We start from the raw sequence: 27,881 nt of genomic DNA on the forward strand, positions 1-27,881 counted from the left end.
ACATTTTTTCCTTCATTTCAACTTTGGTGAATCTGACAATTATGTGTCTTGGAGTTGCTCTTCTCGAGGAGTATCTTTGTCGTGTTCTCTGTATTTCCTGAATTTGAATGTTGGCCTGCTTTGCTAGATTGGGGAAAACCACCCCATCAAAAAGTGGGCAAAGGATATGAACAAACACCTCTCAAAAGAAAACATTTATGCAGCCAAAAAACACATGAAAAAATGCTCATCATCACTGGCCATCAGAGAAATGCAAATCAAAACCACAATGAGATACCATCTCACACCAGTTAGAATGGCGATAATTAAAAAGTCAGGAAACAACAGGTGCTGGAGAGGATGTGGAGAAATAGGAACACTTTTACACTGTTGGTGGGACTGTAAACTAGTTCAACCATTGTGGAAGTTGGTGTGGCGATTCCTCAGGGATCTAGAACTAGAAATACCATTTGACCCAGCAGTCTCATTACTGGGTATATACCCAAAGGATTATAAATAATGCTGCTGTAAAGACACATGCACACATATGTTTATTGCGGCACTATTCACAATAGCAAAGACTTGGAACCAACCCAAATGTCCAACAATGATAGACTGGATTAAGAAAATGTGGCACATATACACCATGGAGTGCTATGCAGCCATAAAAAATGATGAGTTCATGTCCTTTGTAGGGACATGGATGAAACTGGAAACCATCATTCTCAGTAAACTATCGCAAGGACAAAAAACCAAACACCACATGTTCTCACTCATAGATGGGAACTGAACAATGAGAACACATGGACACAGGAAGGGGAACATCACACACCGGGGACTGTTGTGGGGTGGGGGGAGAGGGGAGGGACAGCATTAGGAGATATACCTAATGCTAAATGACGAGTTAATGGGTGCAGCACACCAACATGGCGCATGTATATATATGTAACAAACCTGCACATTATGCACATGTAAGATAAAACTTAAAGTATAATAATAATAAAATAAAAAAAGACTTGCCCTGCTTCACTGGGAAAATAGAATCCTTGGGAACTTCTCAGCTTTGGGGTGCCACATGCACAGGTGCCTGATTACTGTAAAGAGAGCTTCTTGCTCTTAGAAAAGCAACAACTTCCTCCACTCAGGCTCGGGGTCCTAACCCATCTCACCTGCTTGGTGTTACTAATTGTTCCCTCTCCTACACCTTCCAATTCTCCCTCTTTACTGGATCTTTGCTATCAGCATTGAAATATCCTAGTGTTCCCATTTTCAATAAAAGAAGAAGAAGACGAAGAGGAAGACAAAGTCAGAAAATAGAAGAAAATAGAAGAACAACAAAAAAGCCTTCTGGATCCTCACATGCCTCTCCAGATACAAATATCTTCCCCATCTTCACAGCCAAACCTCACAAGATAATTGCTTATAGTCTCTCTCCCTCTGCTCACATCCTACCTACTTCTGAGCCCGCTGCATCTTCATAACCACCCATGTGACCCCAACACAGCTCTTGTGAAGGCTTCCTATGACTTTCAAGTCATTATGTCCAATGGATACCTTTAAATCTTTGCCTTACTTGGCTTCTCAGAAGCAGTAAATAGAGTTGATTAATCCACCTTTCCTGAAATCCTCTCTGTTCCTTTGGCTTCTGCAACACCACATCTAGTTTACTTCCTACCATTCTCCATGTTGGAGAATGGTGTCTTGCACTGTATGACATTCAAATACCGAACTTCCTCTCATCTCAAACCTAGGCACTCATTCTTCTTTTCTTTCTACAAGCTCTTTCTGAGAGTTCTCCTCCATTCCCATGGCTTGCATTTGCTTCTTTATGCCTTTGAGTTCCTAATTTTTCCCATTCCAGAATTTTCTCCTGAGCTTTAGAAGCAGGTATCCAACAGCCTACAAGACTACTCTAACCAGATACCACAAAAGCCCTCTCACTAATCATGTCCAACACTGAATTCACAATCATCTCCCCAGTCAGCACCGCTTCCGGAGTTCTTTATCTTGGGAAAAGGGTCTGCTTTCCATTCAGCAGCATCTCATCTTTTACGTATGCAAAAGACCTCTGGTCATTCCTGAAGCATCTTACCTTCATCCCAATATCCACTTGATCATCAGATTTTGTTTATTCTATTCACTAAACATTTTTTAGTCCATCTTCTTCTCTGTGCCTCCATGCTCAGCACTCCAATCCAGGCTACAATGATCTCCTACATGCACCATTACTGTAGCCTCATACAGCCTTCTTTTACTATTCTTTCCACCTCCAATTTGTTCTCACAACAGAGTGAAAATTTTAATAAACTTATCTATTCATTGCACTCATCTGCAAAAACTTTTCTGGAACTGTCCATTGCTTACAGGACAAAGTCCAATATTCATATCTGCCCTATGCAGCTCTGCACGGTGGGCCCCTGTGCCTCACCCTGGTCATTTTCCCCCTCGCTTTCTGCTCTCCAATGTTTCTGGTCTTTTTTTTTTTTTTTTTTAAATTCCGTGAACTTCAGATGTCATCAATTGTAGGACATGTCCTCATTTCAGGGATTTTTAGTGTGATGAAAAATGCATCTTATAATTAATTGGTAAAACACAGTAGTTCCTGACACTGGCCCTTCGAAATGCAGGGTGTTTGCTCCCAATCCCACTCCCACGCCTCCCTTTATGCTTGGGGTACTTTTCTCATATTACAGTTTTCAGCTTCTATGTGACTTCCTCAGGAAAGTGCTTCCAGAATCCCACCCAAGACTAGGTTAGGATCCTCCTTACACACCTGTATCCTCATGGCACACTTTAACTTTTCAAAGCACTTATGGTGACCATGAAACAGCTGTTTGTATGGGTTATGTGTTTAAAGTCTGTCCCCCTTCATAGACCACAGACTCAGAGACATGCCAGGGGCAGTGTCCGCCGGGTTAACCACTCTATCTTCAGCAGATAACACCTGCACTGACTTCCTTTAATCCTCACAGCACAATAATCAGGTAGATCTATTATTATCTCCTTTATAGAGGGGAAAAGTAGGTCACAGAAAGGTAGCTACTCAGGTCACACAGCTATTAATTTGAATGCAAAAAATCTGATTACTGATTCTGTTCTCTTAACTGCCCTCTATCCTACTTGTGTATAATGTATACTTAATGATTATTGAATGAATGAATAAAATTTTCAAAAAGTATTTTTAATGTTAATTGTTAATGGAAATTCAAAAACTGGGAGAAATAATGAGACTAAGGAGTTGGTTATTGATAACCTTAGAGACAATTTCAAATTCTAATGAAACATTGATTACAAAGACCACGTCTTATTCCTTTATGGATGGTTGACGATATCTTCCTCATTACTCTACAAAATAGTGTTCCTCGCAGCATTTACTGTTACGCGATTTTTCCTTTCTTTCTTCTCTCTTTCCTTTGTTGTTTCCCTCCTCTCTCTTTTTTGTTTCCCTCCTTCTCCCCCCATGTCTTTTTTACCTTCTTTCCTTCCCTCCCCTCTCCAGAAACTATGTCATGAGCACTATTATATACTAGGGAATAAGTGAGGCACAGTGGTAAATAAAACAGCATCATCCCCACCCTTGGAAAACATATGATCTTCAGAAAGGAGATATAATACATAGGTAAACCAATAAACACATAATTATAGAATTGTGGTCCCTATTAAGACAGAAACAGAATTCAGTGATAGAGACTAGCAGATGGGAAGAGAGGGACATGGGGAGGGGGATGAGCTCCCTTGAGAGGAGTGGAGGTATAAACTGCACCCAATGAATGAGGAGCTAGCTTGAGCAAGGAGAGGAGCAGGCTGGCGCAGGGCTGTCCTGGAGCAAGCACAAGCCCTGGGATGCAGAAGGAGTGGATGGAAGCCAGTGTGATGGGGGCTGTGTGTGCCCAGGAGGGGCCCGTGGGAGGCCAGGGGAAGGCTTTGGAGGGAGTTAGGTGGAGGAGAAGCATCATTATGATTTCAAAAATTACACTCAAGACCACAGGGATAACAGTTTAGATTTGAGGGCTGGAGCAAAAGGAGTAACACTAATAAAGACCCAACAAAAATGTAATTGTCCTCCAGGCCAGGGGGCAGGCTCAGACTGGGAGGGGACTGGCAAGTGGGGAATGAAGGGTTCCTGTAACCGCAAAGCCCTCTTGGCAGACCAGGAGGAAGGGAGGCGGGGTGCTGTGCTGCTAATTCCTCCCTCTTCTTGGCTTTGCTTTCTGTGCCCCGCTCCCAAGGTGCCTGGCCACGCTCTGGGTGCAGGGCTCCAAGTGTACAAAGCCTTGTATTGACCCTATGCAAAAACTAAGGCAAAGAAGAGGGAAAGAGGCAGTATAAGTGTGACTTCTAATCAGGAACTCAAGGCCCCTCCTTTCAAGCCACCATGCATAATCATTGCTTCTCTGCTAGGGAGTTTGGATTTTTCATTTTTAGTGAGAAAACTTTTATTTGGAAAGAAATCAAAACCGTGACAAAATGGCAAGCCTTCTACACAACCCTGGGAAGGAAGGAAAGGTAATAGCCATCACGCTGTTTTTCTGTGGTGCTCTGCAGTTGACTTTCTCACTCTGCTGCCTTCTGACCCTAACAGCAAGCCCGGAGCTCTTGCACATGTTACATCCACTCTGTAGTCAAGGAAGTTGAGACTCAGCAAGGTTACATGACCTGCCCAAGGTATTATAAATAAAATAACCAGTGTAAGAAAATGACCAGATAGGAAAATGAAGACACACAGAAAGGAAAAGACCAGTGTAATCATGGCCTCAAAGTCACAAGGCTGAAACAAGCCAGCAAGATCAGGATGCTAGGCTGTGTACGTGGAGCCCTGGAGGCCTATCATGAACAGCCGCAGAGCACAGTGAGGGCGCTTGCTGGTGCTGATCACCATGACAACAGGAACCCTGAGAGGTGCGTTCTAAGTGGGGCTATGAAGGAGTTTCCAATGAAATGCTCGAAGCTCCACAATGCTCATTTATGGGCTTGACATAAAACTCTAATACCACCATTTGAACATCTTAAGCTCAGCTGATGCCTACAACAAAGTTTGCCTAAACCTAAAAAGAACTTCAACCACGGTATGCAAGCTGCACAGTGTTTTTAAGAAAATATTGCACAGAGACTTCTACCATATATTATATGTCAAACATTTGTTTTCATTCATATGATCATTACGGCTCCTAAGAGAGATTCATTGCTGGCTAGATGTTAGGCACAAACAGCATCAGCTTAATTGGAATTGGGCAGAATGGTTGTTTACCAACAGCAATATGTCACAAGAAATAAATACTCCTTGTCATTCTTGCCTAGGCTATATGTTCCTTTCCAAGTAATTGCATCTGAGCATGGTGCTTCAGCAAACAGGCCTGTTTTTCAGAACATAACACAGTGAGTAATCAAACAGTTCATTTCTGAAACCACACCAGGCAGTTTGCTCACATCCGTTCATTTCCCTCTAATTCAACTCTATTTCTTTTGTTTGCCAGTAGCTTAGAGCTCTTTATCTAATAATTTTTCACATCATTCTTTAAGAGAAAACATGCCCCTGTACACATTTTAACTAGCCCCATTCATTCTCTTATTAACTAAATTCATTATACAGATTTTCTTTCACTCCAGTGTTACATAGCTGTATAGGACGTACTTGTAAGGAGATGGTCCTTTCATTTATGCCACAGAAAAGAAAGCTGTATGTAAGCAGGACACCCATCTCGAACAGATGTACAAGTAACGATGAGGCTATGCGGCTATTTTTCTTCATTCTTTAAGAAATGTTAACAAATTCCTATTGGCATCTGTGGAACACTCCAGTATCCAATAACTAGCATAAAACACTGGGAATTTATGGCTTACCTTAGAAGTATTTGCTTCTAGAAGTGATGATACATCTCAGGCATTAGCTGCTTGAGTAGCAGTGAGACCCCAAAACTAAGAAGTTCAATCACATTTAAGTTGGACATCAGACAAAGGCAATTTAGAGGACAGTGGAGACTGCGGATCATTCATTAAGAAATGATGCATTATATAGTGTTGTTGAATGGAACAGCCATATGGAACATCTGTTCCTGAGCCACACAGTAAAATGGACCCCTTGCCCTGGCTGCTCAGAAGACAACGGCCCTCCTGTTCCCACACTGCCACCCTTTATTCTTTTCACGTGGATGGTATTTCATGATGATGTATTACCTCTGCCGGAAATGAGTAGTTATCCAGCAAATGCACAAATTCACCCTATAGAAAGAGGACTACATGCTCAAAGATCACCAAGGGCACAGCTAATTCTATTGACAGCTGAAAACAGTTAAGCCAGCTTTTACCACCCAGGCAGGGGCCAAGTGGGGAAACATGGCCTAAAATTTCCTTCTGGCTCAGAAATTTGAATTTAATCCGGGCATTCTCAGCCTGCCACCCACCCCCAAAATCAGATGGCTCACCATGTCATTATGACATCTCACTTCTTCCATGCGGGATCTAGGAGGGGTATTTACAGAACATACGGATGAAGGTATTTGGCCATAAGAATCAGAAGTAGGTCTTCTATGGCATATGTCATGCCAATTTAGGAAGTCAGTGCAGAATTAATAACTAAAATGTTATGTTTGTGATCTGCGCGGATGGTGTAATATTGTCACTTTTTGCATGGAGGTGCTTTGCTGACACTGGTCTTTTGATTCCATGAAACACAGGAGCCTGTGATCTCAGCCCAGAGAAAACGCTCAGTAAATATTTGTTGAGTGGACATGGCCAGGGTAGGCTGGCCATTGCTCTCTCCTGGGATTCTGCCCACATTAGAAGACCTCTGCATGATTCTTCCAGGTCGCTCTACCTCTGCTTTTCCTCAGACTGTTTGGCCTGGGTGGCTGTGCTGCTGTGTCACAGGCAGAGGGCAGCACCTCGTGGGGTGGTGTTATCGCTCCATTCAGCTCACTGGCCACAAAAGGGAAGCTAAAATGTACTTTTCTGCCCCTGGTAGTTTCTGGAATTCCAAGAAGCGGTGGCTCCACTGTCATCAGACTGTGAGTTTCTCTTTCAGTGCTGAGACATAAATGTTTATTTGGTAAGTCCATGAGCTGAATGAGGTGGAAATAGCACATAGTAACTACCTTTTTTTTTTTTTTTTTAGTCCTTTTACTTATATGGCTGGGATATCAGACTGAGCTCAGTTTGAAATGCAGATGATTCTGCAAACACTAGGGAGGGGCCTCCAGGATAAAAATTGTCAGTCAAGATTCATCTTAGTTAGGTTTCCATGAACTTAAATTGCTCCTAACTTTCCATTTCAATCACTGGAGTAGCATTTTCTATACTCTAGTCTCTGAGACACAAGTGTGCAGCGAGATGCTAACAGCTGTTCTACCCAGAAAGAATCCTAGGACAAGATAGGTTTGGCGATGCAGCTTTTTTCCTTGTAGACCTTCTCAGTACCTTAGCTATGATAATGAGAGAAAACAAACAAACAAACAAACAAACATTTTTTAAAATCTTAGTACCTTAGCTATGATAATGAGAGAAAAAAAACTAACAACATTTTTTTAAATCTTAGTGCCACCGTGAAAAGGACACATCTATGCACCATATGTTTATATTTTTTAAACTAAAATATTAACTATGTAAGGAACATCTGCTACGTGCAAGACACTATGCTTTTGGAAAAGCAAACAGCACAGAAAAATCCCCAAGACTCAAAGTTCGGGGCCTTGAGCTTTCATCCCAGCCATTTCACATAAACAGTAATGAGCAAAAGGTTTGTTTTACATTGTTGTTAATATTCCAAAGAACTTTATAGAAATTTCACATTTACCCTCTCTGAGACTAAAATTTAAATTAAATCTAAAATATGTTTGTGTTTATTAAAATTCAGTATCTGAGGATAATTCTGTGAATTAACACTGATTACACTGAATTTGTGATTATTTAACAAATGCAATGTTTTTGGTAGCCAGCATCTTTCACTGCACACACATTCCCTGTGGGGGACAGAAGAGGTCCTTAGTGGTGGAAAGTCTGACGATCCCTAGATGACATCTAAACTTTCAAAAGCCGCTAATAAGAAGAATAATAAAATGTATTTTATATAAAGTTTTTGTGGAGAATGTTTACCCTGCAAACAGAGGCTTCTGCAGTGTGGTACAGCCAAGATGAACCCATTCAAGCTTAATGAGAGGACAGCCTAAAATCCCCACTTTCTCCCCCTGCTGGCCGTGGCAGGAACTACCTGCCTTTCCTGTATGGTGGGGATATAGTTTCGATACGGTCCATACCTCTTCTTCGGGAAACCACTGCCCCTTCCTATAATAATCCTGTTTCGTCCAGGGTTTGTACCCGTGCCTGTCCACCAGAACGAGCACACTTCTCATTCCTGGAAATCAAACGCACCCTCTCCCTGGCCGTGGTGATGGGTTCAGAGGCAGCACAAAGCCTGGCTTTTCAGAGTCCCCCCTTTTATTTTTGCCAAGAAATACCAGGAAAGATGCTCTTTGTTTCCTTGAGATCATTAAGTCCATTGTTAATAGCCGCTGTCAGGACTGGCTAAGAATAAATGAAACAAATGAAAGGACGTGTCTGAGAGCAATTGTGATCTCTAACCTGCTGCAAGGGCACCCATCATCACTTATCCTTCTGCGTGTTGCATCTAATGAGCACTGTCCCCAGAACTCTCTACCTTTGGATCAATCTGCATTTAGATGGATTTAATTTCAGGGAATGGCTCAAGTTTCTTACCCTCAATCAAAATCACAGGACAAAATGTACATGAGGTTTATCACCAGTAATCTTTTAAAAATTATATATATATGTACATGTATATCTGTGTGTATACATACAGATACATATATTTGAAGACCTCTCAAAATGGCTCACCCTTCACCAGTAGTTACATCAAGATAATGTTTCTGTGTGTGCACACGTGCCTTTTAAATAATATCTATAGGCCAGGTGCGGTGGCTCACACCTGTAATCCCAGCAGTTTAGGAGGCCAAGGCGGGTGGATCACCTGAGATCAGGAGTTCGAGACCAGCTTGGCCAACATGGTGAAACTCCATCTCTACTAAAAATACAAAAAATTAGCTGGGCGTGGTGGTGGGCACCTGTAATCCCAGCTACTCGGGAGGCTGAGGCAGCAGAATCACTTGAACCTGGGAGGTGGAGGTTGCAGTGAGCCGAGATCGTGCCACTGCACTCCAGCCTGGGCAACAAGAGCAAAGCTCCATCTCAAAAAAATAATAATAAAATAACAATAATATCTATAGCCATTTTAATTACTTTATCAGCAATAAGGGCAAGAACCAGAAAGTAATTGCTTTATATGGCCTAACAATTAAAGGTCACAAACTCTACATGCTGATTAAAAAATAATGCAGAAATTTCCTGGCAGAAATTTACAGACTACGCCCCTGAATAAGCCTGTGTGTAGCAGGACTGTTGGTTTCCAACCCTAAGCCATTCTTTCTTCCTTTTTCTCCAACAAAAGCTCCTTTCATTTAGGCATTGTGATCTCCTGTGAGAGTCAGAAATCAGCCCCTGACTGAGCAGTCTCCAGTTGCGCTGGACACAGTGGAGAGAACCTGGTTCTTGTGGCCATTACTGAGCCCCTAGAATAACACTCCTGCAGTCACCTGTCTTCAAGATGTCTCCTGTGAAATAATGCATTTTCCTCATTGTTTAAAGCAGTTCATTTGGGTTTTCTTCTTTCTTGCAGTGAAAATAATCATAACTAATACAAAGTTTATTTACTATTCTTTGTTGGACAGTTTTAATGTTGAGTTACCTATTCTCCAAGCCTAAAACATATTCAAGGAGTAAATTAGATAGGAGAAAATGAGGTGCTTCACACATACACTCCTAAGAACAGAAAACAGCTGATGATGTGGGAGCAAAGAAGTGGACTTCTGAAAAATAAAGTAAGAAACAGGAATAAGGCCAGGCATGGTGGCTCACGCCTGTAATCCCAGCACTTTGGGAGACTGTGGCAGGTGGATCACAAGAGTCAAGAGATCAAGACCATCCTGGCCAACATGGTGAAACCCTGTCTCTATTAAAAATACAAAAAAATTAGCTGGGCATGGTGGTGCATGCCTGTAGTCCCAGCTACTTGGGAGGCTGAGGCAGGAGGATCAGTTGAACCCGGGAGGCAGAGATTGCAGTGAGCCGAGATCATACCACTGCACTCCAGCCTGGCAACAGAGTGAGACTCTGTCTCAAAGAACAATAACAACAACAAGAAAAAACAGGAATAAAAAGTTAAAAATACAGAACTCAGGGTCATTTGGTACCAGAGCAGAGAATGTCACACACCTCAAAAGCCCACCATGGCATTATTGTATTAAATAGCAGAATAATATTGAAATAATTCATTTAGAGGAATTTCCAGCTAAACCAATCATTATTTTGTTTTCTCTACATAAGGGTTGAGCTACAATTATCCAAAGGAAAAAAACAAGAGCTCATTAGAACCACTCGTTCACTGAGAGTCCCGGGAGTCTTGGCTTTTACTCTACATGGATACCAGAAAGCATGGGTCGAGAGAGCTTTGGAACACAGTGGCCATCTGTGCCCAAAAGCCACATTACAGAAAGTGATTGGGTCCCAAGGTCGGTGCACAAAGCCCACTTGAATCCAAATGGACCTGAAGCATGTAGGGAACTACAGGGGTCGAGTAACGGGGTTACGAAAATAGATGATGTGAACCTACTGGAGATTACAGTGCTGTTCAGAGGGCAGACCTATGTCATCTCACTCAGAATAAGGAGGTGCTTTCTAACAAGGCCACACCACAGGGAACACGCTGCCCAGAAAGCTGCCTGCCTGTCTCTGGACAGTGCAAGCGGAGGCCGGCTGGTGGTCTGTGCTGGAGAACAGACCTCTCTATCAGGTGAGAGACTGGAAGAGATGACCTGTAAGGTCTCTTCCAATTCTGTTCCCAATTTTCCCACATCCATGTGGGTTCTGAGGGGTCAAAAAGACAATGAATAGTGGCTGCTCTGTTCCTCATCAGTGAGGTGCCTGACACGAGATACACGCCAACAGCAGGGCTGATCCCTCCTCTCCAGTCTCTGTCCATCCCGCCACTGCCTGAAATCTCCAGGCAAGAGTTCAAGGAAGTCATCACAAAGGGCAGCAGCAGTGGGCAGGACATCCTTGTGGCCATGGTGGGGAAAATGAAATGTGTGCACACTTGCCAGCTTCTCCTGCTAGCTAGTCTTGAATTTTGGCTCCCATATGTAATGAAATGCAGTACTCCTCCAAACCCTGGGTCAGCCAAACCTTCCACATGGAGGCTTCTCTGAGAGTCTTCCTGGGCAAAATTAGTGATTCTTCCTCAGAACGCTGTAGCAGCCTCTTGCTCCTCCTTTGTAATTCTACATTATAGTTATTTGGGGGCACGTTTTCTCTTTCCTACCAGGATGTAAGATTCTACAAGCAGGAACCATGAGAGCCTTGTTAGCCTTGTTAAAGACAGGGGGAGAGGGGAGGAATTGGCTCTTTCTATCTGAGAGCCAACTAATCAGTTTTGAAGCAATTAGACAAGTGTACCAAGGATGGGTTTTGGAGATAATATTCATTCAACATTAATATTAATTCATTCACATATAGACATACTTTGTTTTACTGTGCTTCACTTTATTGCCTTTTGCAGATATTGTACTTTGTACACCTTGAAGGCTTGTGGTAATGTTGCATTCAGCAAGTCTATTGGCACCATTTTTCCAACAACATGACTCACTTTGTGTCTCTGTGTTACATTTTGGTTATTCTCACAATATTTCAAACTTTTTTTTTTTGGAGACAGAGTCTCGCTTTGTTGCCCAGGCTGGGGTGCAGTCAGTGGCGCGATCTTGACTCATTGCTACAACCTCCACCTCCCAGGTTTAAGCGATTCTCCTACCTCAGCCTCCTGAGTAGCTAGGACTATAGGCACCCACCGCAACACCTGGCTAATTCTTTTTTTTGTATTTTTTTAGTAGAGACGGGGTTTCACCATGTTGCCCAGGATGATCTTGAAGTCCTGAGCTCAGACAATTCTCCTGCCTTGGTCTCCCAAAGTGGTAGGATTACAGGCCTGAGCCACTGCACCCAGCCCAAACTTATTATTATTATTATATCTGCTATGGTGATCTGTGATAAAAAAAATGTGTGATGTTACTATTGTAATTGTTTTGGGGGTACCGTGAAACGTGCTCATATAAGACAATACACTTAATTGATAAATGGTGTGTGTTTTCTGACTGCTTCACAGATAAAATGTTCTCTCATTTCTCTCCTTCTCCTTGGGCCTCACTATTCCTTGAGACACAGCAGTATTGCAACTAGGTTAATTAATAACCTTACAATGGCTTCTAAGTGTTTAAGTGAAAGGAAGAGTTGCACGTCTCTCATTTTAAACCAAAAGCTAGACATGATTAAGCTTGGGGAGGAAGGCACACTGAAAGCTCAGAAAGTCTGAAAGCTAGGCCTCTTGCATGAAACAGTTAACCCAGCTGTGAATGCAAAGGAGCATTAAAAGTGCTACTTCAGTGAACACACAAATGCTAAGAAAGTGCAACAACCTTATTGCTGATATGGAGAAAGTTTTAGAGGTCTGAATAGATGATCAAACCAGCCGCAACATTCCCTTAAGCCAAAGCCTGATTCAGAGCAAGATCCTAACTCTCTTCAATTTCATGAAGGTTGAGAGAGGTGAGGAAGCTGTAGAAGAAAAACTGGAAGCTGGCAGAGGTTGATTCACGAGGCTTAAGGAAAGAAACTGTCTCCACAACATAAAAGTGCAAAGTAAGGCAGCAAGTGATGATACAGAAGCTGAAGCAAGCTATCCAGAAGATCTAGGAAAGATCATTGATGAAGGTGGTACACTAAACAACAGACTTTCAATGACAAAACAGCCTTCTATTGGAAAAATAGACTTCTTCCATCTAGGACTTTCATAGCTAGAAAGGAGAGTCAAAGCCTGGATTCAAAGCCTCAAAGGACAGGCTGACTTTCTTGTTAGGGGCTAATGCAGCTGGTGACTTTAGGTTGAAGCCAATGCTCATTTACCATTCTAAACATCCTAGGACCCTTAAGAATTATGTTAAATCTACTCTCCCTGTGCACTATAAATAGAACAATGAAGCTTGAATGACAGTATATCTGTTTATAGCACGGTTTACAGAGTATGTTAAGTCTACTGACGAGACTTACTGCTCAGAAAAAAAGATCCCTTTCAAAATATTAGTGCTTATTGAGAGTGCTCTTGGTTACCCAAGAGCTCTGGTGGATATGTACAAGGAGATGAAGGTTGTTTTCATGTCCAGCACAACATCCATTCTGCAGTCCATGACTTTCACATCTTATTACTTAAGAAATACATTTCAGCTCAGGAGGCTGAGGCATGAGAATTGCTTGAACATGTGAGGCAGAGGTTGCAGTGAGATGAGATCATGCCATTGCGCTCCAGCCTGGGTGACAGAGCAAGACTCCAGTCTCAAAAATAAATAAATAAATAAACAAACAAAAAGAACATTTCATAAGACTATAGCTACTGTAGATAGTGATTTGTCTGATGGATCTGGACAAAGTAAATTGAAAACTTCCTGGAAAGGATTCACCATTCTGGATGCCATTCTAGAACATTCAAGATTCATGGGAGGAGGTCGAAATATCCACATTAACAGGACTTTGGAAGAAGTTGAGCCCAACCCTCATGAATGTTACTCCTCCTTTCCCATAGCCAAACAACTATAGGATAGAGCCAGTTTTCCTCTGATTTGGCATTAGTTCTGGCTCTCATCTTCCCAACTAAGTCTCTGCATCAGCCTTCTAGTGGCTTTTAGTTTCTGATGCACAAGCCATTTCCTTGCTAATCCCATGATCCTTATAAAACCCAGATCTTATTATGTCATTTCTCTGCTTAACTATGCATGTTGAGGAAATAAAGATAAAAACAAAATGACATAGCGTTTTCCCATCACGGGATTATCATTAAAATTAAAGTCTGCTCATATCAAGCATTTTTCCAGGGTATGGAGAAGAAGGTTCTCATACACAGCTGGGAGTATCAATTGGTGTCATTTGGAGGTCTTTTAAACAGTGTGAACTAAAACTTTAAAGGCACATACCCACCAACTACAGGGTTCTGAGTCTACTCAGAGGAACCTTCCTAAGAAAATGAAGGAGGTATACCAAAGACATTTACTGAACCTTATTTAGAAAAGGAAAACCTCAAAAACCCAAATGCAAAGCAATGAGGAGATGGCTAAACTGGTATATCCATGTTCTAAAGTAGCACGCAGTATTAAACACATGGTCTATGAGGGGTCTTCACAAAGTTCATGGAAAATGTATATTATAAAAAATTACACATGGAGTTCAAAAAATTTTTGTACCAAAATAAACTTGTGCTAACTTGTTATAGCATGTCTGAACAGAATCTAGTTTGAGGCACTAAGAAGATAAGACATCAGAAACATTAGGTTTGACAAGAACCTCTATCAGAGCAACATGAGTTCTGCTAAAATTGAAGCAAGAACAAACATCAAATTTATGGTGAAGGTTGAGTAAAAACATTGTGACATCACTGATGCTTTACAAAAAGCTAATGGGGACAATACCCCAAAGAGATCAGCAGTTTGCAATTGGATAACTCATTTTAAGAAGGGACAAGACAATGTCGATGGTGAAGCCCTCAGTTGTAGACATCAATTCATGTCAATTTTACATCAATTTGCCAGGAAAAAATCTGTCTTGTTCATGCCCTAATTTATCTTGTTCATGGACCAACCACTAACAGCACGAACAATAGCCGACACCACAGACACCTCAACTGGTTCAGCTTACACAATTCTGACTGAAAAATTAAAGTTGAGCAAACTTTCCACGTGGGTGCCAAAACCGTTGCGCTCAAATCAGGAACAGACAAGAGCAGAGCTTTCAATGGAAATTTTAAACACGTGGGATCAAGATTCTGAAGCATTTCTTTGAAGAATTGTAATAGAAGATGAAACGGTTTTACCAGTGCAATCCTGAAATCAAAGCACAGGCAAAGCAATGATTACCAAGAGGTAGCAGTGCTCTAATCAAAGCAAAAGTGGGCCAATCAAGAGCACAGATCTTGGCAACAGTTTTTTGGGCTGGTCCAAGCATTTTGCTTGTTGACTTTCTGAAGGGCTAAAGAACAACAATATCTGCTTATCATGACAGTGTTTTGAGAAAGTTAACCAAAGCTTCAGCTGAAAAATTCCTGGGAAATCTTTCCCAGAGAGTCCTTCTGCACCATGACAATGTTCCTGCTCGTTTCTCTCATCAAACATGGGCAATTTTATGAGAGTTTCAATAGGAAATTATTAGGCAACTACCTTTCAGTCCTGATTTGGCTCCTTCTGACTTCTTTCTGTTTTCTAATCTTAGTAATATTTCAAGGGTATCCATTTTTATTCATCTCATGTAGAAAAGACCACATTGACATGGCTAAGTTCCTAGGACTCTCAGTTATTTAGGGATAAACTAAATGGTTGGTATTATCACTCACAAAAATGTCTTGAACTTGATGGAACTTAGGCTGAAAATTAAGGTGTTTGTGTATATACTTTATATATATACACATATATGAACTGATGTTCTTGAGCCATATGTTTATATTTTGAATTATCTTTTAATCTTATTTTTCCACAAATATTTGCAAGTCTCTTCATATGTCTAAATATACTGACGTGGAAAAACGTTTTATAACAATATACTATGGGCTGAAGTCTTCCTCATCCCCAAGTTCATATGTTGAAGTACCTCAGAATATGACTATATTTGGATATAGGACTTTTAAAGAAGCAATTAAGGTAAAACGAGGTTCTATGGGTGGGCCATAATTCAATACAACTGGTGTCCTTATAAGATAAGGAGGTTAGGACAGAGGCAGACACACACAGAAGGAAAACCATGTAAGGACGCATGGAGAAGGCAGCCATGTGCAAGCCACAGAGAGAGGCCTCAGGAGAAACCAACCTTGCCAACACCTTGATCTTGCCCTTCCAACCTCCAGAATTGTAAGAAAATAAATTTCTGTTGTTTAAACCACCCAATCTGTAGTAATTTATTACAGCAGCCCTAGAAATTACACAATATTAGATGTTTTTTATGGGTGTGTATAGATGCATGTGATGTATGGAAAACAGAATTATAAGGGCCCATCTCTACAGTGGTTACCATTAGGGAGGAAATGGGATTGAGACTGAGATTGCGAATAGTGGCTGAAGGGGATTTTAGTCTTAAAAATCAGGTTTCACATCGTATGTTCTCACCGATATGTGAGCTAAGCTATGAGGATGCAAAGGTATAAGAATACAATGGACTTTGGGGACTTGGGGGGAAGAGTAGGAGGGGGGCGAGGGATAAAAGACAACATATATGGTGCAGTGTATACTGCTTGGGTGATGTGTGCACCAGGATCTCACAAATCACCACTAAAGAGCTCACCCATGTAACTGAATGCCACCTGTACCCCAATAATTTATGGAAAAATAAAATAAAATTTTAAAAATCAGGTTTTAATTTTTATAATGAGAAAATACTCACTTATCAATTTTTTAATCCCTCTTTTATGGCACTTCATTGACTATAGTATGCAATGGTCTTCACTACCTGGATCCAACTGTTTTTGGAGCTTTATTTCATGTCCAATCCCATCTCCCACCCTTGCACGCCTTTTTACCACACCAGATTATTCCATCACTCTAATGCCTACATGCCTCAGTCTGTCCCCTCTGCTTGGATTGCTATATGCCATTTCTTCTCTGGAGGCCTGGAGCCGGTCTCCAGAGCTCAGACTGAATGTCACCTGCTTTATAAATATGCTGCAGAAGTCTTACTTGGAAGATTCCCTGAGGCATACTTCTCTGTTCTTTTGACATCTTATTCTCATTTGTACCTCTTGTCCCTAATCAGCGCTGCAGCCAAGTAAATGCTCAATAAATGGCTCCAAATAAATGAATGATAGGAACATTTTCTAGCAGGTTGTTTTTCCATCTAGTGTATCTCAAAGGTCCAACATTGTATTCTGTGTGTATTAACAAACTCCCTAAAGACCAGGGCTATAAATGTGGCATGAGTGAGGCCCTAACCTTTAACTATTCCTTTGATACAATGGGGACAACTATAGTCCTGGGCCAGCCAAGCCCCATTTGTTTTCAGTTTTAGTGAAATCAGCTGAGAATGCATTGCAATTTATTTTATTCAAGTTGTGGGCCCATAAAGGCCGTTAATTAATAATTCACAATAGGTCCAAATAAGAGCGAACACATTCAAAAGCTAGCAGAAGGCAAGAAATAACTAAAATCAGAGCAGAACTGAAGGAAATAGAGACACAAAAAACCCTTCAAAAAATTAATGAATCCAGGAGGTGGTTTTTTGAAAAGATCAACAAAATTGATAGACCGCTAGCAAGACTAATAAAGAAGAAAAGAGAGACGAATCAAATAGATACAATAAAAAATGATAAAGGGGATATCACCACCGATCCCACAGAAATACAATCTACCATCAGAGAATACTACAAACACCTCTACGCAAATAAACCAGAAAATCTAGAAGAAATGGATAAATTCCTCGACAAATACACCCTCCCAAGGCTAGACCAGGAAGAAGTTGAATCTCTGAATAGACCAATAACAGGCTCTGAAATTGTGGCAATAATCAACGGCTTACCAACCAAAAAGAGTCCAGGACCTGATGGATTCACAGCCGAATTCTACCAGAGGTACAAGGAGGAACTGGTACCATTCCTTCTGAAACTATTCCAATTGATAGAAAAAGAGGGACTCCTCCCTAACACATTTTATGAGGCCAGCATCATCCTGATACCAAAGCCCGGCAGAGACACAACCAAAAAAGAGAATTTCAGACCAATATCCTTGATGAACATTGATGCAAAAATCTCAATAAAATACTGGCAAACCGAATCCAGCAGCACATCAAAAAGCTTATCCACCATGATCAAGTGGGCTTCATCCCTGGGATGCAAGGCTGGTTCAACATATGCAAATCAATAAATGTAATCCAGCATATAAACAGAACCAAAGACAAAAACCACATGATTATCTCAATAGATGCAGAAAAGGCCTTTGACAAAATTCAACAACACTTCATGCTGAAAACTCTCAATAAATTAGGTATTGATGGGACGTATCTCAAAATCATAAGAGCTATCTATGACAAACCCACAGCCAATATCATACTGAATGGGCAAAAACTGAAAGCATTCCCTTTGAAAACTGGCACAAGACAGGGATGCCCTCTCTCGCCACTCCTATTCAACATAGTGCTGGAAGTTCTGGCCAGGGCAATCAGGCAGAAGAAGGAAATAAAGGGTATTCAATTAGGAAAAGAGGAAGTCAAATTGTCCCTGTTTGCAGATGATATGATTGTATATCTAGAAAACCCCATTGTCTCAGCCCAAAATCTCCTTAAGCTGATAAGCAACTTCAGCAAAGTCTCAGGATACAAAATCAATGTACAAAAATCACAAGCATTCCTGTACACCAATAGCAGACAAACAGAGAGCCAAATCATGAGTGAACTCCCATTCACAATTGCTTCAAAGAGAATAAAATACCTAGGAATCCAACTTACAAGGGATGTGAAGGACCTCTTCAAGGAGAACTACAAACCACCGCTCAATGAAATAAAAGAGGATACAAACAAATGGAAGAACATTCCATGCTCATGGGTTGGAAGAATCAATATCGTGAAAATGGCCATACTGCCCAAGGTAATTTATAGATTCAATGCCATCCCCATCAAGCTACCAATGACTTTCTTCACAGAATTGGAAAAAACTACTTTAAAGTTCATATTGAGCCAAAAAAGAGCCCGCATTGCCAAGTCAATCCTCAGCCAAAAGAACAAAGCTGGAGGCATCACGCTACCTGACTTCAAACTATACTACAAGGCTACAGTAACCAAAACAGCATGGTACTGGTACCACAACAGAGACATAGATCAATGGATCAGAACAGAGCCCTCAGAAATAATGCTGCATATCTACAACTATCTGATCTCTAACAAAAACCTGACAAAAACAAGCAACGGGAAAAGGATTCCCTATTTAATAAATGGTGCTGGGAAAACAGGCTAGCCATATGTAGAAAGCTGAAATTGGATCCCTTCCTTACACCTTATACAAAAATTAATTCAAGATGGATTAAAGACTTAAATGTTAGACCTAAAACCATAAAAACCCTAGAAGAAAACCTAGGCAATACCATTCAGGACATAGGGATGGGCAAGGACTTCGTGTCTAAAACACCAAAAGCAATGGCAACAAAAGCCAAAATTGACAAATGGGATCTAATTAAACTAAAGAGCTTCTGCACAGCAAAAGAAACTACCATCAGAGTGAACAGGCAACCTACAAAATGGGAAAAATTTTCACAACCTACTCATCTGACAAAGGGCTAATATCCAGAATCTACAATGAACTCAGACAAATTTACAAGAAAAAAACAAACAACCCCATCAAAAAGTGGGCAAAGGACATGAACAGACACTTCTCAAAAGAAGATATTTATGCAGCCAAAAAACACAAGAAAAAAATGCTCTTCATCACTGGCCATCAGAGAAATGCAAATCAAAACCACAATGCGATACCATTTCACACCAGTTAGAATGGCCATCATTAAAAAGTCAGGAAACAACAGGTGCTGGAGAGGATGTGGAGAAATAGGAACACTTTGACACTGTTGGTGGGACTGTAAACTAGTTCAACCATTGTGGAAGTCAGTGTGGCGATTCCTCCGGGTTCTAGAACTAGAAATACCATTTGACCCAGCCATCCCATTACTGGGTATATACTCAAAGGAATATAAATCATGCTGCTATAAAGACACATGCACACGTATGTTTATTGCGGCACTATTCACAATAGCAAAGAGTTGGAACCAACCCAAATGTCCAACAACGATAGACTGGATTAAGAAAATGTGGCACATATACACCATGGAATACTATGCAGCCATAAAAAATGATGAGTTCATGTCCTTTGTAGGGACATGGATGAAACTGGAAACCATCATTCTCAGTAAACTATTGCAAGGACAAAAAACCAAACACTGCATGTTCTCACTCATAGGTGGGAATTGAACAATGAGAACACATGGACACAGGAAGGGGAACATCACACTCCGGGGACTGTTGTGGGGTGGGGGAAGGGGAGAGGGACAGCATTAGGAGATATATCTAATGTAAATGACGAGTTAATGGGTGCAGCACACCAACGTGGCACATGGATACATATGTAATAAACCTGCACATTGTGCACATGTACCCTAAAACTTAAAAGTATAATAAAAAAAAAAATTCCATTGACCTCTGACTGGGGGGACTCTGATAACCCAGGCCTTACCTTTTCATCAGCTTGGGTGAGCATTCTCTCTCCAGATTCGAGGACGTATGCTTCACGTGCATTGCATTATAGGATGTGTGAGTATAGTCATTTTCATCGCTGTAGTCAGGACCGAGTAACGTCCGGGCCCAAGTTCCCATGTCATAAGGAGGAAGAGTTCCTCCAAATTCGGAGGGCAAAAATTCAGGGTGTATTAGCTGGTGAAGGCTGTTTAAATTGTTTCCATGCAGGAAAATCTGTAAAGAGAAAAAAAAAGTAATTAGCAATACAAAATCCAAAACATACCACCAAGGATTTCATCTGATACACAATTTAGCAATGACAAATTGGATGCACTGCTGGTGATCACAGTGTTTAAAGAGGCATTGATTTTGTGACTGTAGCTTAGTCTTCATGAAATGTTAATTTATTGCTTAGAAAAGGGGCTGAATTAATAGTCGTTAAAAATGAAGTTTATGAACAGATTGAGCATTACTTAGCTGTGGGCCAAATTTACACATACAGTCAGCTCCGAATTATCGCTGCTGGTAAAAGGAGTGATGGTGTAGACCACCTGAAACCCCAGCTATTGCTGGATCTCCAGACTGCTCTCCTCTCCCATCTGTGTGCTCTCACCCAGTCCTCCAGATCCTTCCCCCATTCCCTGGCCTAGACAAAGTTACAGCTTCTTCCTAATTCGTCCCGGTGATAACTGCCTATTCTGCTTCTTTCCAACCACCCTCCAATTAATTCTTCAGTATCTGCTGACTGCTGACTTCTGTTTTTTTGTTTGTTTGTTTGTTTGTTTGTTTTTCTGATATGTTCATTTACGTCTTGTTTCCCCACAGGGGGAAAATATCTAGAGAAAAAGTTGGTGTTTTCTTACTCCTTTAAAATGCTTCTTAGCTCCTAGGGTGATGTGGGCACAAGGTAGAAGAAAATCAATTCTTATTTAATGGAATCAAAAACCACAGCCTGAGAAGTTACCGTGAGATATTTTTGCTGCAATTTTCCATTTTTGTGTGGATTGGGGACTAAAGTCCAAACAAGTTTGCATCTTCTGAACACACAATACATAGTGACAAAAATTGGTCAAGCAGGAGAGAAGGCACACCTCCAAGTTACAATTATTTCCAGGCAAGTCCACAAAGTGGATGAGCCATGAATAGATAATTAGTGTTGACTGCAATTTCGGAGTTGACTATGAAAGGTGACTTACAGTGCATCCATGTACTGATGTCAGTTCCCACACTTCTTCATGTTGCAGGCATGAAGTAATTATGTGTAACACATAAGGTGCACCCAAGTATAAGATCATCAGGTATACACACATGCATGCACATATACATACAGTATAACTATGATGAAATATAAATGTGGGCCAGGTGCAGTGGCTCGTGCCTGTAATCGCACCACTTTGAGAGGCAGAGGCGGGCAGATCACCTGTCAGGAGTTCGAGACCAGCCTGGCCAACATGTTGAAACCCTGTCTCTACTAAAAATACAAAATTAGCTGGGCATGGTGGCCCACGCCTGTAATCCCAGCTCAGGAGGCTGGAGAAGGAGAACTGCTTGAACCCAGGAGGCGGAGGTTGCAGTGAGCTGAGATCACGCCACCGCACTCCAGCCTGGACAACAGAACAAGACTCCATCTCGGGAAAAAAGAAAAAAAAAAAAAAATATATATATATATATATATATATATTCTGTCGCCCAGGCTGGAGTGCAGTGGCGCAATCTCGGCTCACTGCAAGCTCTGCCTCCCGGGTTCATACCATTCTCCTGTGTCAGCCTCCTCAGTAGCTGGGATTACAGGCGCCCGCCACCACACCCAGCTAATTTTTTTGTATTTTTTTTTTTTTTTTTTTTTTTTTTTTTTTAAGACGGAGTCTCATTCTGTCGCCCAGGCTGGAGTGCAGTGGCACAATCTCGGCTCACTGCAAGCTCCGCCTCCCGGGTTCATGCTATTCTCCTGCCTCAGCCTCTCCGAGTAGCTGGGACTACAGGCGCCTGCCACCACGCCCAGCTAATTTTTTGTATTTTTAGTAGAGACAGGGTTTCACCGTGGTCTCGATCTCCTGACTTCGTGATCCGCCTGCCTCGGCCTCCCAAAGTGCTGGGATTACAAGCGTGAGCCACCGCTCCCGGCCATTTTTTTGTATTTTTTAGTACAGACGGGGTTTCACCATGTTAGCCAGGATGGTCTCGATCTCCTGACCTCGTGATCCACATGCCTCAGCCTCCCAAAGTGCTGGGATTACAGGCGTGAGCCACCACACCCGGCCTATATGTGATTTTTAAAATACGTACACAGAAGACCTCAATAATAAACACTTGCTACCTTGTTCTATTGTATTGATTTTAACTCATGATGTAATGACATCATTTAAAGATGAAGGGGACAAGAAGTGCTAATTCTTCAGAAGACTACTGGAGAACTTCAGAAAGTATATCAAAATATCGAAATTTCTGATATTGCAGTTGAATATGACTGAATTTTAATAAGAATTATTTCTTTTGAAGAAAGTCACTTTTCTGGCTTTTATAAAACTTTTCAGAGGGTGCTGTATATGAAACATGCTGGAGCGAAATATCAGCCCTGGTGTTTAGAGAAAACATTTGTACCCCTCCACCCAACGTGGCCAGTTTTTGAAGGACAAAGAGTGCTATTAAAGGTGACCTTCCCTTCTGGGGGTCTTGTGGAATGGAGGAATGCAGAAGGAGGAGGCTGGCCCCTCTACCTGTTAGAATCTATCCTGTGCCCAAAGCTCCAAAAATGCCCGCCTATGGCATGGCAGCAAGTGTCCACTATGAGAGGAATTCTCTCTGGCTCCAACCTGAATAGAAGAATAAGTTGCTGGAAAGCCTGAAGCCGTGTTGAGAACAGTCCTGGAACACTTCTCTGTTCTTAGCACTGTCCTGAGCCCCAGATGGGTTTTAAAACATTTCTGCCTCCTGATCCCAGTGAGTTCTAATTCCTGGTTTCAAACTTGTTTGAGAACAGGGAAATTACCCCTGCCCTACCCCATTGCAATGCTCTCTAAAGGACCTGGAAGCATCTGAGATCTAGGAGTTAGAAACCCTGCAGAGTGTGGGAGGTGGCGGGGAATCCCTCACATTATCAGTCCCTCCTGAATACTCAGAGCTCTTCCCTAGTGTCAGGTACCCTGGGTGTCAGGAGAAGGTGTTGTAGGATTACCCTAGCCAGGTTCCCATGAGGAGTGGTGTTCCTGACCCAGGAGGTAGCTGAAAATAGAAAGTCTCAAAGATAAGACTGTAGCATTATTCATAATAGCCAAGATATGGATACAACCTAAGTGTCCATTAACAGATAAATGGATATATACCCAGTGGAATACTATGCAGCCTTAGAGGAGAATGAAATCCTGTCATTCAACAACGTGGATGAACCTAAAGAACATTATGTTAACAAAAATAAGCCAGACACAGAAAAACAAATACTGTATGATCACACTTATATGTGGAATCTAAATGAATTGAAATCATAGAAGTATAGAATAGAAGGGTGGTTGCCAGGAGCTGAGAGTAGGGGAAATGGAGAGATGTTGGACAAAGAGGACAAAGTTTCACTTATATAGGATGAGAATAGATTTTGGAGACCTAATGTACAGTATGGACACTGTAATAAGTAATAATATTGTATTGTTTATTTGATATTGGCTGAGAGAGTAGATCTTAAGTGTTCTCACCACACACACACACACACACACACACACACAAATCGTAACTATAGGAGGTAATAGATGTGTTAATAGCTTGATTGTGGCAATCATTTCACAATGCATAGGTATATAAAAACATCACACTGAACACCTTAAATATACCCAATATTTTGTTGTCAATTATACCTTAATAACATTGGGAAAAAAAGAAAAGAGAGCTAAATGGTAAAGATAAATAGAAGTCACCAAGTCTCATGATTTACCAACTGCATAATGATGCATGTTTTCGTTAGCTGTCTCATTAGATTTCCCCAACAACTCTGTGATGTGGGTGTTAGTTTCCCCAATTTATAAATGAGAAAATTGAGATTCAGAGTGGTTAAGGAATGTTCAGTTACTCAGCTCATCAAAATGCCATGAAAAAGCCCAACTCTGATTGATGGAAAAAGCTGGCTTCCCAAGTGTTATCAATAGATATAATTAAGACTGTAAAAGCCTTCCTCATAAGAGCAGTGTTATTTCCAAAGAAGAATGCTTTTCCAGCTTTACACATGATGGAGTTAGCAGTTATCACCCAAAACTATGGGAGGGAAGAAAAATTGTAATCATTCTTCATAGCACTAACACATTTGCAGAACAAAATGCTAGCTACTAAAATATTTTATGAACAGGAAAGCTGCTGGACCCAGTATCTCCCATAAGAATTTACAGTAACATGAGCATCTGGTATTTGCATGCCTTCAAAGTTTCTTTTGGTTTGTCACTGGGACTCCGAAAATAACCCAGTTCTACTGAATTATTAATTAAACCCAGGCCATTTGCAAACTCCAGCTGAGGCTCAAATGCTTAGGGGCTGTGGAAAAACCACAGTGAAAGATAAAGAGAGAAAGAGAGAAAAAGGGGGGAAAGGAGAGAGGAGGGGAGAGAGAAAAGAGAAGCACCATAACTGTTCCAGGAATTTACATGATGCGTTTGTTTTCATTACCCGTTTCCTGGTCTTGTCTTTAAGAAATGGCTTGATGAGTGTGTAGAGGGCATGAATGTACCAGGGCTGGTTGACAAAGTGGACTCCTCCAAAGCGAGCAGGAAAGCTGTCCTGGGGCAGAAAGAGAGAAATGCACACCAATTAGTAAGCACGCCTTGTTAGACTGGACCAGCAGGACCAATGCCCCAAAGAACAACCTGTTTTTCCTGCCTGGTAGAAGCTCTAGCTTCAGGATGAGGAGAGGAAGAAAACACACTCACTTCCTAGTTGTTAAGGATGTCTCTATTCCCCTTGTCTCCCTTCTCTCCCTTTGATTCCATGCATAACTTTAAAATTGTGCATGGGTTCCAGGCCTGTCTTTTTCAAATCACAATTACATGACCTTCTACTTGGCACAGAAGCTCATGCAGCCTGGGGAGTGAGGGGAATCTGAACTCTTCATTGCATTAGGTAACGAAGGCTTCCAGGCTCTCAGCACAAGATCTCTCTCTTTATCCTCATTTCCACTCTCCCGCTCCCACCCTCTCCACCGGCTTAATCATGACAGTAACTGAACTTTCTGGGTGAGTGAGTGCTGGCTGTGTAGGAAGTAGTTGCAAAACGATTTCGAAGGCTCTTAGGAGATGGAGCTCTGTGGAATCAACCAAATTCTAACAAGGTTATAACAACTTTTTCACAGATTGCAGTACTAGCTCCAGTGCACCCTGGGGCACATAGTAGATCCCAGGGAAAAATACTTGTTGATTAATGGGCTAGCTGATTCCCCTAGTTGAGGGAATATGAGCACCCTTTTCTGCAGATAAACCTATTTTGTAAATAATAGGAAGTAAGAGCATTTAAGAAAAATGATTCCAAATTTAGAATCCAGATCAGGGCATCAGAATCCAGATCAGCTTATGTTTTAGATGCTAGGAAGCTGCTCTCAGTGCTAATTAGATCTACCGAACAAGGGACCATGGCCAGAAAGTCTGACCTAGTCTTATAAGACCAGGTCCTGAGCTCTCCCAATGAATGGCTTCAGCAGATTGGGTTCATCTCAGTTAATAGAGTTAAAAAAGAAGGAACATCTAAATGCCGTATGAATTGTCAAGTTTGCTATCAATTTCATTGCCACAAACATCTTTGTAAAATGTTAGCAAGATGAGATGAAAGCCGAGGGAGTCTGGCTGGCGGAGGAAACGGTTCAGCAGCTAGCTGCTCCCTGCGGATGTATGAGATGCCTCACCTGGGTCTTTTTTAGTAACAAGGAAAAAAGGTTATTAACTTTTTTTCAGGACCCTTTGAGTCTACAGGATCCCCAGATATCTTCCATGCCAAGACCTAGTTTCCAGTGTGAGTGCATGGAACTGCTCTTAAGGGTTGACATTTGAAAAACTTTAAAAATAATTTTTTCCTCTACCTAGACATTTTAGAGTAGAAAGGCATTAAATATTTTGAAGGCTAAACTGGACAATATCAGTAAAAGGCGTTTGCTTTCAGAATATGTATATATGTTTTGTTTCTTTTATTTTCAAAAACTTAACAGAACAAGTGTAGGGCTAGAGAGATCATTTATACTAACTTGCTATTCCAAAACTAATTGGAGAAATGTAAAGGTTCTTAATAAAGTTATCTTTTTTCCTCCAGGTATAGTTTAGGATCTAAAAGTTTTTTGGTTCCTTAAAAAAAGAGACCATTCCCGAAAGTGTTTCTTTTATAATAAGTGCTATTCACTATCATCACTTCTTTTGGCTCCTTTGAACTTCTTAATTAGAAGTAGAATTCATTATTTCACATACTAAATGTGGTTCTGAGGGGTGATAGAAGAAGAATAAGAATCAAGCATTTATTTATAAAACCAGGGCTTCACTATCTTTTTTGGTGGGACCAATAAGAGGTTTATTTCTATTGATGGTGTGTTATATAGTTCTAGGTTACTAAAGTGGAACTCTAAATAATACTTGACTGTAGGCAAAGTTGCAAAATATTAACCTTTTAAAATATCTAGACATTCTTAGTTTTAGTTTATGAAGCCTCAATAATCAAAGACATCAAAAAATATCTTCTGATTGTGTCAGGGGAGGTTGAAAGAAAAATTATAGTGCTGAGACTCTGTAATTACTCTCTATATTATCCCTGGTTGATGATTCTGCCAGATTGAAGGCATGGGCTTTTATTGACCTGACTCAAGTCATCCAGTGAATATGTGCAGACAAACACATGTGAACCCTGTGTCTAGAAGTTCTGAGCTTGCACCAGAATAGAAACAGAATCACTTTTTTTCAGGTACCTCCTATACAATTCACACGAAAGGCCCTCCTGTCTGATAAAGGCAATGTGTAGATGTTCTGGGTCTTCTTGAATGAGCCCAGCCATTCTATTCTCTGTTCTTTCTCGCTCCCTCTCTCTCTCTCTCTCTCTCTGTGTGTGTGTGTGTGTGTGTGTGTGTGTGTGTGTGTGTGTGTTTTGTACAGAGGGGAAGGTGAGGGAAAGGAAAATCAGCAAACACACCCCTCTCATGGTCAACACATCATTATTGGTTGCCTCTTGCCTGATCCACCAACTGCAGACAAAAGGGAAGTTGTCAGTCACACAAAAGTCTCCCAGAACCCCAAGAGGCCTACCACCCTCCTGGAAGAGCATTTCTTAAGGGCTAGAGCAGATGTATGTCAAGATCATAGGCCTTGGTTTAATGACAGTGTAACACTTTGTCTTTCAGTGTTCTTGGAGACTAAAGAGCATGCACCAACATACTCTAAGTTCAAGAAAATGGCATTAATCCTGTACGTTTATACATTTGTCAATAAAATATAACATCATTTCAAATTTTAAACATATTCGAATCATAAAAATGTCTCTGCCCCCCTGTTTAAGTTAATTTTGTTTCCTTATTATAAACTATACACATTCTACAAAAGTAAAAA

At 41.1% G+C, this 27,881-nt stretch overlaps 1 protein-coding gene across 3 annotated transcripts in view; it reads right to left on the reverse strand.

Moving 5' to 3' along the window:
* Positions 1-27,881, reverse strand: part of CLVS1 (clavesin 1) — a 210,776-nt gene that overhangs the window by 21,768 nt on the left and 161,127 nt on the right. For all 3 annotated transcript variants that reach the window (XM_055286305.2, XM_063643286.1, XM_063643287.1), the window contains 2 exons: positions 24,979-25,089; positions 20,333-20,568 (listed from right to left, as the gene is read on the reverse strand). In XM_055286305.2, the coding sequence (XP_055142280.1) occupies positions 20,333-20,568; positions 24,979-25,089 (347 nt within the window). The remainder of the gene's footprint in view (positions 1-20,332; positions 20,569-24,978; positions 25,090-27,881) is intronic.

Source organism: Symphalangus syndactylus, chromosome 7, assembly GCF_028878055.3.
Source record: "Symphalangus syndactylus isolate Jambi chromosome 7, NHGRI_mSymSyn1-v2.1_pri, whole genome shotgun sequence".
Lineage (NCBI taxonomy): Eukaryota > Metazoa > Chordata > Mammalia > Primates > Hylobatidae > Symphalangus > Symphalangus syndactylus.